The 12778-nt window shown below is 33.1% G+C and overlaps 1 protein-coding gene across 1 annotated transcript in view; it reads left to right on the forward strand.

Moving 5' to 3' along the window:
* The window catches only part of Ets65A (DNA-binding protein D-ETS-3), a 164731-nt gene that overhangs the window by 15532 nt on the left and 136421 nt on the right, over positions 1-12778 (forward strand). The window contains exon 3 of the mRNA XM_073987861.1: positions 12453-12602. Coding sequence (XP_073843962.1) covers positions 12453-12602 — 150 coding nt within the window. The remainder of the gene's footprint in view (positions 1-12452; positions 12603-12778) is intronic.

The raw sequence follows: 12778 nt of genomic DNA on the forward strand, positions 1-12778 counted from the left end.
TGAATTTTTTAAAAATATTTTTCAGAGCTCGTGGATTTTTTAAGAATATTTTTCAGAGCTCGTGGATTTTTTAAGAATATTTTTCAGAACTCGTGGATTTTTTAAGAATATTTTTCAGAGCTCGTGGATTTTTTAAGAATATTTTTCAGAGCTCGTGGATTTTTTAAGAATATTTTTCAGAGCTCGTGGATTTTTTAAGAATATTTTTCAGAGCTCGTGGATTTTTTAAGAATATTTTCAGAGCTCGTGGATTTCTTAAGAATATTTTTCAGAGCTCGTGGATTTTTTAAGAATATTTTTCAGAGCTCGTGGATTTTTTAAGAATATTTTTCAGAGCTCGTGGATTTTTTAAGAATATTTTTCAGAGCTCGTGGATTTCTTAAGAATATTTTTCAGAGCTCGTGGATTTTTTAAGAATATTTTTCAGAGCTCGTGGATTTTTTAAGAATATTTTTCAGAGCTCGTGGATTTCTTAAGAATATTTTTCAGAGCTCGTGGACTTTTTAAAAATATTTTTCAGAGCTCGTGGATTTTTTAAGAATATTTTTCAGAGCTCGTGGATTTTTTAAGAATATTTTTCAGAGCTCGTGGATTTTTTAATTATATTTTTAAGAGCTCGTGGATTTTTTAAGAATATTTTTCAGAGCTCGTGGATTTTTTAATTATATTTTTAAGAGCTCGTGGACTTTTTAAAAATATTTTTAAGAGCTCGTGGACTTTTTAAAAATATTTTTCAGAGCTCGTGGATTTTTTAAGAATATTTTTCAGAGAATATATTTCAGAGCTCGTAGATTTTTTAAAAATATTTCTCAGAGCTCGTGGATTTTTTAAGAATATTTTTCAGAGCTCGTGGATTTTTTAAGAATATTTTTCAGAGCTCGTGGATTTTTTAAGAATATTTTTCAGAGCTCGTGGATTTTTTAAGAATATTTTTCAGAGCTCGTGGATTTTTTAAGAATATTTTTCAGAGCTCGTGGATTTTTTAAGAATATTTTTCAGAGCTCGTGCATTTTTTAAGAATATTTTTCAGAGCTCGTGGATTTTTTAAGAATATTTTTCAGAGCTCGTGCATTTTTTAAGAATATTTTTCAGAGCTCGTGGATTTTTTAAGAATATTTTTCAGAGCTCGTGCATTTTTTAAGAATATTTTTCAGAGCTCGTGGATTTTTTAAGAATATTTTTCAGAGCTCGTGCATTTTTTAAGAATATTTTTCAGAGCTCGTGGATTTTTTAAGAATATTTTTCAGAGCTCGTGCATTTTTTAAGAATATTTTTCAGAGCTCGTGGATTTTTTAAGAATATTTTTCAGAGCTCGTGCATTTTTTAAGAATATTTTTCAGAGCTCGTGGATTTTTTAAGAATATTTTTCAGAGCTCGTGCATTTTTTAAGAATATTTTTCAGAGCTCGTGCATTTTTTAAGAATATTTTTCAGAGCTCGTGGATTTTTTAAGAATATTTTTCAGAGCTCGTGCATTTTTTAAGAATATTTTTCAGAGCTCGTGGATTTTTTAAGAATATTTTTCAGAGCTCGTGCATTTTTTAAGAATATTTTTCAGAGCTCGTGCATTTTTTAAGAATATTTTTCAGAGCTCGTGCATTTTTTAAGAATATTTTTCAGAGCTCGTGGATTTTTTAAGAATATTTTTCAGAGCTCGTGCATTTTTTAAGAATATTTTTCAGAGCTCGTGGATTTTTTAAGAATATTTTTCAGAGCTCGTGCATTTTTTAAGAATATTTTTCAGAGCTCGTGGATTTTTTAAGAATATTTTTCAGAGCTCGTGGATTTTTTAAGAATATTTTTCAGAGCTCGTGGATTTTTTAAGAATATTTTTCAGAGCTCGTGGATTTTTTAATTATATTTTTCAGAGCTCGTGGACTTTTTAAAAATATTTTTCAGAGCTCGTGGATTTTTTAAGAATATTTTTCAGAGCTCGTGGATTTTTTAAGAATATTTTTCAGAGCTCGTGGATTTTTTAATTATATTTTTAAGAACTCGTGGACTTTTTAAAAATATTTTTAAGAGCTCGTGGACTTTTTAAAAATATTTTTCAGAGCTCGTGGATTTTTTAAGAATATTTTCAGAGAATATATTTCAGAGCTCGTAGATTTTTTAAAAATATTTTTCGGAGCTCGTGAACTTTTTAAAAATATTTCTCAGAGCTCGTGGATTTTTTAAGAATATTTTTCAGAGCTCGTGGATTTTTAAGAATATTTTCAGAGAATATTTTTCAGAGCTCGTAGATTTTTTAAAAATATTTTTCGGAGCTCATGAACTTTTTAAAAATATTTCTCAGAGCTCGTGGATTTTTTAAGAATATTTTTCAGAGCTCGTGGATTTTTAAAGAATATTTTCAGAGAATATTTTTCAGAGCTCGTGTATTTTTTAAGAATATTTTTCAGAGCTCGTGAATTTTTAAGAATATTTTCAGAGAATATATTTCATTGCTCGTGGATTTTTTTAAGAATATTTTTCAGAGCTCGTGAATTTTTTAAAAATATTTTTCAGAGCTCGTGGATTTTTTAAGAATATTTTTCAGAGCTCGTGGATTTTTTAAGAATATTTTTCAGAACTCGTGGATTTTTTAAGAATATTTTTCAGAGCTCGTGGATTTTTTAAGAATATTTTTCAGAGCTCGTGGATTTTTTAAGAATATTTTTCAGAGCTCGTGGATTTTTTAAGAATATTTTTCAGAGCTCGTGGATTTTTTAAGAATATTTTCAGAGCTCGTGGATTTTTTAAGAATATTTTTCAGAGCTCGTGGATTTTTTAAGAATATTTTTCAGAGCTCGTGGATTTTTTAAGAATATTTTTCAGAGCTCGTGGATTTTTTAAGAATATTTTTCAGAGCTCGTGGATTTCTTAAGAATATTTTTCAGAGCTCGTGGATTTTTTAAGAATATTTTTCAGAGCTCGTGGGTTTTTTAAGAATATTTTGCAGGGCTCGCGGATATTTTAACGATATGTTTCAGGGCTCGCGGATATTTTAACGATATGTTTCAGGCCTGGTGGATTTTTTAAATATTATAAGGGCTTGTGGATTTTATAAGAATATTTGTCAGGGCTCGTGGATTTTATAAGAATATTTGTCAGGGCTCGTGGATTTTATAAGAATATTTGTCCGGATCCCTATCTCGTTCAATGGACAGCGGTAATTTCTTTGACAAAACTGCGTATACTTAATTTCACACATTGGTTTTTATGATGTTACTCATTCGTCTTTGAACGAGGACTGTGGTCCGGATCGTTCAAATGAACGAGATTGTCCAACTCTAGATTTTTTAGTAATTGTGGATTTTCCAAGATTTTTTAGGGCGCCTGTTTTTTAGAATAGTTTTCAGGGCTCTTGGAATTATAAAAACGCATAGCTCATGGATGTCTGTAGAATATTTTTATTATCTCATGAATTATGTATATAGAATATTTTTTTTTTATTTGTCAATTATTAACAAACTTTAAAGTTCTAGTCATTCCATTCCAATCATCGTTGCCTTACAAACCGCCATTTAGAAACGCTTTTAATTTTGTTTGTGGCTGTCGTTGTTGTTGCTTTTTAACTCATGTTCTCATCTTTCAGAACCATAAAACAAATCAGTGTCTCCCAAGAACTTTTGTCTATTTCAAATGCCACCAGCTTCAACGAAGCATGCAACAGCAAAGGAGGCAAAGCCATTCAGAAGTTTTTTTTTTTCAACAAAATGAAAGGCAAAAGAAAATGGAACAAATTTGCGTGTTCTACGACCAGAAATGAATCCTTTTGTGTTCTTTAACTTTGATTGTGTGTATGTATTGTTGTGTGTGTGTACGCTATGCCATGTCATTGTGGTATGAAATTTTTCTGTTCAAAAAAAGAAATTCTTTCATGCGTAACTCATTATTTTTCTTTCGTTCGGTACTTCTGTGTGTGCTTTGAGACGTAAAAGACTCACAGAAAGACAATAACAAAATGAAAATAATTGCACAGAAATCGTTTACAAAAGGATCCAAAGTTTAGAAAACAGACAAGAAGAAGAATATTACAACAACAGCAATAAAAGAAACATAACGATGATACACGAGTTGGTAGGAGGTTTTAACAGTTCCCTCGGGGTATCATTATATACACGATGAAACATACATACATAAGTTGACTGTCTTTGTTTTATTTTTGCAATACTTTTTTATAACTTTAATGAGGCCAAATTACAATTCTCTGTCAGTATGAGCTTAGGAATGGGGGACATACATATTGTGTTCTATCAAAAGATTTCCATTGGAAAGCAAAGCAAATGGGAGGTTCTATTTTTGATTACTGACTTCATGAGCAAAGTTTAAGAGTCATATTTTTCAGAAGACCTGAAATATTAAAATTTCTTAAAAAACAGGAGCTATTATTACATGAGGGATCTAACAAAACGTAGTCCATATTAAAACCTGATAACTGATATGATCTGATAATGAAAATAGAACATTCATGTTTTGAATTGATAGCATACCAGAGATATCGCGCCAATTCGGTTTTTATACTCCACCGTAGGATGGGGGTATATTAAGTTTGTCATTATGTTTGTAACTACTCGAAATAATCATTGTAGACCCCACAAACTATATATATTCTTGATCAGCGTGCAATTCTACATTGATATAGCCGTGTCCGTCCGTCTGTGGAAATCACTCTAGCGTACGTACGGATTGACGTAGGTGGATGAAATATTGGGAAAATCTATTATTTGTACGTAGGAGTTTTGGTATTGAAAGCGGGCTATGTAGGTCCACGCTTTCGTATAGCCCCCATACAAAATGATGTAATTTGGTATTTTGTGTCTACAGAGGCCAAAAAACATTTCTACCAAAGTTGGTTTATATAGGTCCACGTTTTGGTATAGCCCCCATATAACGCCCCATATAAAGTACGCGTCATTTTAATATATTTTGAATGTATTAGTACCATTTGACAACAGAATCGGTTGTAACTTTGTATTTTGTATTTCCAGAGGCTAAGAAATATTTTTACCATAAAATGTTTATACAGGTCCACGTTTTGATATAGCCCCATAGGACGATATCTCCCGATTTTCGGTATTTTGAAGGTTTTGTTCTCATTATCACACCGAGATGGCTGACATTTGGTATGTAGTCTTCGTTGGGGGTATAAAACTTTCCCCCAGAAATTTGTAGGTATAGGTCCACGCCATCATATAGCCCCCATAGAACGGTACCTTCCGATTTTCGGTATTTTGAAGGTTGTGGCCACATTAATCCACCGAAATGGCTGAAATTTGTGGTGGAGGGTATAAAAAGTTCGGCCCGACCGAACTTAACGCTTTTTCTACTTGTTTTTTATAATGATGATAGCCGGATTCTGTGTGGTATACATAAAAAATATTATTAAATGAAAATCCCTCTAACACTGGAGCTTTAAATCCATAATATATAATTATACCCCCCACCATAATATGTAGGGTATAATTAAATTTGTCATTCCGTTTGTAACACATCGAAATATTCATAGGAGACACTATAAAGTATATATATTCTTGATCAGGGTAATATACGATATTCGATATAAAAGTCGATATAACAATGTCCGTCTGTCCGTCAGTCTGTTGAAATCAACATACAGGTCGCAATTTTTAAGATTGAGCTTTGTAATTTGGTACAGAAGTTTCCTAGGATGTTTGGTATTGCAAATGGGCTACATCGGTCCACGTTTTGATACAGCTCCCATAGAACGGTACCACCCGATTTTTTATAAGGTTTAGCCTCATTATCAAACCAAAAGGGCTGACATTTGGTACTTAGTCTTCGTTGGGTGTGCAAAGCTTTCCATATTAAATTTGTCGGCATAGGTCCTCACCTTCATATAGAACGGTTCCTCCCGATTTTCGGTATTTTGATGGATGTGGCCTTAAAATTTTTCCGAAATGACTGAAATTTGGTATTAAGTCTTCATTTGTGGCATAAAACTTTTCATATGAAATTCGTCGGCCTTCATATAGCACCCATAGAAATTGCTGAAATATGGTATTCAGTCTTTTTTGGGGTATAAAACCTTTCCCCAGAAATTTGTCGGTACAGCTCTACGTCTTGATATAGTCCCCATTAAACGGTACCTCCGAATTATCGGTATTTTGAAGTTTGTGGCCACAATAATCCATCGAAATGACTGAAATTTGGTATTTAGTCTTCGTTGGAGGTATTCAAATTGCTGCTCTAAACTAGTCGGTATATGTCCACGCGTGGATTTTTTAAGAATAAAATTTTTAAGACTATTTTTCAGAGCTCGTGGACTTTTTAAGAATATTTTCAGAGAATATTTTTAATAGCTAGTCGACTTTTTAAGAATATTTTCAGAGAATATTTTCCGGAGCACGTGGATTTTTTAAGAATATTTTGCAGGGATCGCAGATATTTTAAAGATATGCTCTTAGGACTGGTGGATGTTTTAAGAATATTTTCCAGTACTCGTGGATTTTTTAAATATTATAAGGGCTCGTGGATTTTATAAGAATATTTTTTAGGGCTCGTGGATTTTATAAGAATATTTTTCAAGGCTCTAGAATATTTTAAAATATTTTCATGGTTCATAGATTTTTCAAAATATTATCGTATATTTTTTAAAATATTATTCGGCGTTCGTAGATTTTTTAGTGATTGTGGATTTTCCAAAATTTTTTAGAGCGTCGGTTTTTTAGAATAGTTTTCAGGGCACTTGGATTAAAAAAAAAACCCAGAGCTCATGGATGTCTATAGAATATTTTTATGATTTCATGGATAGAACGGTACCTCCCGATTTTCGTAATTCTGAAGGTTGCGACGTCAATATCCCACCGTAGTGACTGAAATTTTTTATTAAGTCTTCCATGGGGTTATAAAATATTCCAGAAAGGTATTATTAGTATAGGTCTACGTCTTGCTATATCTTCATAGAATCGTACCTCTTGGTCTGTAGAAGGTTACCGAAATTGCTGAAATTGGTAGTTAGTTTTAGAAAGGTAACTAATTGTTCCGTTTTACTTCGATACAAATCGCCGTTCTTTCTTGTTTCAAAATAGCCCATTGTTGTTGTGATAATATTTTAAAACAACGAATTTATTTTCTCCACTAATAAATTCGTTTCTTTTTAACATTAAAACAACAACAATGGGATTGAGCCCGACTATTAAAAAAACAAATTCCCAAAAATAGTGCATGAAGTGGTAGAAAAGAAGCTAATTAAGAAAAAAAAATTAAAATTTCTTTTGTTGTATTTGTATAATAATCTTTTTAATTTGGGAAGTCAAAATACAATTGCCAACTTAAAACGCATTATTCTCGAAACTTGATTTTTTGAAATATGTCACTCTTTGAGTATATGAGCGATATGCTTAGAAGTAATTGTATGTACACCTATATTTTTAATTAGTCCTTTTTTCAATAGGATACGACTAAAAAGTTTCACAAGGTTCCATTATTCTAATGGTACACAAATTTAGAGGAGCTCTCAAACTATCAATTTCTCAATAGTTTAATTGCGGCCAACTGCTACTGTCATACGGTTAGTGGAGGTAAACAATGGATAAAACGTTTAGATTTGATAGAAAAACATATTAAAATTGCCGAGTGTAAGTAATATGTAACGCAGGTGGTGTATGTAGTACTACAATGCCGAGAGTGTCAGTTCAAAGCTTGGAAAAATATTTCATTCTTAGCAGCAATTCGAAGACTTGTTGATGCACATGTAAGCGATTAAATAACCCCTAAATAAAATAAAAATGTGAAATGTGGATAATTTAAAAGAAATTCATGTCAACAAGTCGGAAAACAAGTAAAAAAGTATCAGTCGGCTTTGCCGACAGAGATATACCCTCAGCCTGTGTATATTGAAACAATTTTTTTCCAAAAAACGCATGTATTTAGGGAGTTTTAAGAATTTTGGGCGTTTGAACTGACAAAAATGTTGATTAGGATTTAATATCAAAAGTTTTGCAGAGGAGATACTAAAAAGAATGGATCTCCAGCCACTACATATGGTACCATAGGGGTTTTTTTTAGAACTTCAGGGATGTTTGCTCAAGAAGTATGAACTTGCCCCTGAAACAACTTTTACCATCGCAATTGAGGCAGCGAATGCAAGTTGCTTCAACAAAAATCAAAGTGATTCGAAAGCAGGTCGTAACGTGAACATGTATCCGAAATTTTGTGTGGGAGCTACCGTATGGAGTGGACAAATATAGTCCATATTTGAACCTGATCTATATGTGGTAGATGTATTAGGATGTGTAAAGTATGGTCCAATTCGGCCACTCTCTTGAAGAGTTATCGTACGCACAATTTTTCCGAACATTTTTGAACTTTTGTGGGGGAGGTACCTGAAGGAGTGGACCGATATGGCTTATCTTCGAACTTAAACTATGTTTGGATAAAATATTACTAAGGCCAAACTTTGGACCGAATCGGCAGACCAGTTGGAGAGTTATTTTGCCCTCCAACCTCCTCACACGGTTTCACAGGGGTTTTTTGCAACTTTCAGGCTATTTTCTCAGGAAGTATGGACTTGCCCCTGATGAAACTTATACCGTCGTATGGAGGGCAGTGAATACAAGTTGGTAAAGCAAAAATCAAAGCGATTCGAGAGATGGTCCTAAACTGAACTTTTCCAAATTTTTGTGTGAGAGGTACCCGACGGAGTGGACCGATTGAGTCCATATTAAAACCTGATCTAAGTCTGGTACACGCTCCACGATAGGCAAAGTATGGACCAAAGCGGTTACTCCCTTCAAGAGTTATCGTGCGCACAAATATTCCGAACATTTTCGAACTTTTGTGGGGGAGGTACCGGAAGGAGTGGACCGATATAGCTCATCTTCGAACTTAAACTAAGTTTGGACAAAATATTACGAAAGCCAAAATTTGAACCGAATCGGTTCATCCCTTCGAGAGTTATCGTGCGCTCCAGCCAGCCAGACAGACAGACAGACAGACGGACGGACATTGCTCAATCGACTCCAAATTGTCTGAAACACATTTCGTCCAAACATACTTGGGGTCTAAAACCATTATTTCGATGAGGCACATTTTGCCCGTATGAAAGTGTATATTAGGGATATAACTTTTTGCACTTTTTTGCAAATATCAAAAATACCACCACATAGCCGTGTAGAGCATGGAAAACTATTATGAAATACGGCGTCAATTTTTCCCTATCGCGAAAAAAGTTTCCGCACCAAATGCATTGAAGTTCAGTAATGCATTTTTTAATTTTAGCTGTTATGACAACATATTTGCTTTTAATTAAAATTTTTATTTTTTTGTAATCTAATTTAAAATCATTATCAAAGCGTTCTGGACCAATTTGTTCTCAAATCGCGCCTTTTCGGAGCATTTTAGGAATTTTTGACACTATTGCAATTTTTGTATTTTCTTTATAAACTCGCGAATTTTATGTTTATATTTATTGTACCTATTGGACAAGAGAATATGGTGTCATTTGCAACAAATTCATATCCTAAAGGCTGAGGGTATAAAAACGACTTAAATATTAATTTTGACGCATCAAAAACTCGTAAAACTCTCTTTTGTGACCACATTAGAGCTCGCAGTGCCAGAAAAGTATAATTTTAATCGAAAAATAATACCCTTCCCACGTAGTTGTGTAGGGTATAAAAATATTCAAAAAATAAAACAGATTGCTAGAAATCATATCGCTTGGTCTATGAAAAATTGCATACTATTCTTTGATCTGATAAAACCAAAGTTCATTTCTGTTCCGATATGGGAGTTCATCTGATTGCTAGAAATCATATCGCTTGGTCTAAGAAAATTTGCATACTATTCTTTGATCTGATGAAACCAAAGTTCATTTTTGTTCCGATATAGGAGTTCATCTGGGTATAAGATCTAAAATCATTAACATAACCCAAAATATACTCTGAAGGCGTTTAAATATGGCAGAGGTAACATCGTGGTGTGGTGCTCATTTTCTTACTAAGCTGTGGGGTCAGCCATGTTTTGGAACTCCTGCAACGGTATCGCGTCCCACGCAACTTGTACAAATTGCCAAACGTCGTCATAATTTGATGGACACTTTCCTTCGCTAGATCTTCTAAATTCATTCCACAAAGTTTTAATCTGGTTCAAATCAAGGGATGTGCTGCCGTCTTAGAAAACAAAGGATGGCCTACAGAGTACCAATGAAACTAAAACGCTTTATCTACCATTATTAAGTAAAAACCTGCATTAATTTCTTCCAAATTTGAACCGTATTAAAACTACGTCAATTCGTATGAAATATAAAAGATAAATAAAGTATGTTTACAAACAATCAAAATATTTTTATAAGCTTTTTCTTAACATTTTAAAGCCGAAAAGTGAGCATCATTCTTATTAACATGAGAATACTCGATGCTTAAAGAGTTCAGGTTTTCACTAGAAAAATCATCATTTCAAAAACTGAAAAGCCAATTGATAATTCCCTTCTCCGGGATGAAATCATGATATTGGTAGCGATCAGCAGGCTGTCAATGCGTTTTGTAAACATTACTCTCAAAGGTAATGATGAAGTTAATCCAATGGGGGAATACTTCAGACTTAAGCAATCATTTTTAGAGAACAATAAATTTTTTAAACTAGAGTCATTTTCAATTTTTTAGTTAGTTTTCAATGTAATCTTGGTTATGGATTGAAGTGTCCTTATTATTTTTCACACAACTGTATGTTAGAGAGCCTTTTTTTCCTCCGTGTAATATCCACCCACTAATGCTGGTACAATAATTGCTAAACCATCTTCAAAACCGAAAAATGAATAATATTTTAAGATGTTTATGATAAATTCCAAAATAAACAAGAAACAAATTGCTAATAAAAGTAATTTTTTTTTTTTTTTTTGGTAAAAATAACAAATGTTTCACACGGAAAACGTTTATTGACAAATTTTAAAAAACAATCGAAAAATAGTAATTGTTTGAATCCCACAACCAGATAAGACATAACATTTTTGTAACTTATCGTAGTTTAATATTTGCACACAGTTTTTACAGAATTCGAACCGTGAGTAAAAAAAATTCAAAATATAAACTTGAGATATTCTCCATGCTATGGTGGAGGGTACAAAAATATATATTTTTTACACGTGGGGCCAACATTTTTCGGTTTGCATATTTTGCTTAAGGCGCAAACTGGGGTAAAGCCGGCTGATTCTTTTAATTTTTTCATAAAGAAGTAAGTTTAGCTGTTGAGGATACTACTTGGATATAGAGGTAAAAGGAGAAACCATATAAATCCTAGAATATCATCTAGCACTCCAGAATACATTAATAAATTCAGTTACATCCAATGTTTGCTTTCATATATCATAACGCAGTTTTGAAATTTACAGACAACAACAACAATAGTAAATGTTATTGTATGAATATCCTTTAGCCAAGCATGGCATGTGCCGATGCACGTTTTCTTTTGTTTCATTTGTCGTTCGCATTTATTTGTGGCTCATGCCTGCTAATGTTGATGCTGTTGCATTTTTAGCTGCTGCTTCTTCTGAATGCTTTGTAATCGGGATATTTGTATTCTGAAAATCCTTTGTGCTCAAATGATGATAATGATGCCCGAACCATCAGCCATAAAAATATAGAGAACGACAGAGATTGTTTTATGAAAAAAGAAAAAAAAACACCAAACATAAAAACCATAAAAATTCTATGACTGGTAAGTTTTTTGCATTAAGCATGTCCTCCTACTTCTGCTGATTTCTATTGTGGTTGGGACAAGAAATTGAGTGCTTGTTTAATGGGCCAACGGCGTTGATGCCTTTTTTTAAGTTCCCATCGATGTGTTTATGATACATATCATATGCGTAACGCTTGCTCCACCCCTTAAATTAACCCTCCCTCTTTATCTAATACTCACTCTTCCTGTTCAGTTATTGCTTGGCAAAAGGTCGTATCAATAGCATTGATTATCCATGGCGGGTTATGTGGTGCGTTTCACAGTTCCGGTCGCATGTTGTCCTTTCTTCTTCAAGCGCACACAGGATACATTCGCATATTAAAACATGCCTGACATAAATTTGCGTAGCTAAAAAGATTATTTTGGGTTTATCTAATATCTTTGCAAAATTTCAATTCATATGGGAACCACTTGAAACAATTCACCAAGTGTAACAAATTCTCTATTATGACAGTTGTCCTGCATTCGCTGTGAATTGTCATCATAGCTATCACCATCATCATCATTACTGAAGCGTGTTCTTAATAATCTCTTGTAGGCCAATTATATAAAGATGTCATGTAGAAAAATAATTGATTTTTAAGACTTTGACAAGACTCAGTCTCATAGAACAAAAAGTAATGACGAGGACGGATATACAGTTGAAAGGACTTCAAAGCAGCCATTCTATTCTGCTGTTCTCTTTTGACAAAATCACTCATCCGAAACATAAGATGCAATTTTTATTTTTATAATCGTTCTTTGGCTTTACTTTTTGCTCCTTCTTTCTAGATAAATCATCGTCGGTGGTGTGTTCTTCATCCTCGGCATCATCGTCAAATTCTCATCACAACAACAATAACAATGGCAACAACAACAACAACCACAGCAATAATAATGCCAACAATGACAATCATCGTAGCTCGGGCAAATGTTTAACAGGTAAGTTGAATTTATTTCGTGGTGGTGTTTTTTTTTTGTTACTTTTTGGACAGTTTTATTGTTCCCTTTTGTACTTTGTTTGGCATAAAGGTCCTTTAAAGCTTTTTGTTATAGCATATCACAGACATACACCCAAAGCTTATCTTTATTTAGGTTATAAACTCTAGATGGCAGTG

The sequence above is a fragment of the Musca autumnalis genome, unplaced genomic scaffold (genome assembly GCF_047663935.1).
Source record: "Musca autumnalis isolate F117 unplaced genomic scaffold, ASM4766393v1 scaffold_4, whole genome shotgun sequence".
Classification (NCBI taxonomy): Eukaryota; Metazoa; Arthropoda; class Insecta; order Diptera; family Muscidae; genus Musca; species Musca autumnalis.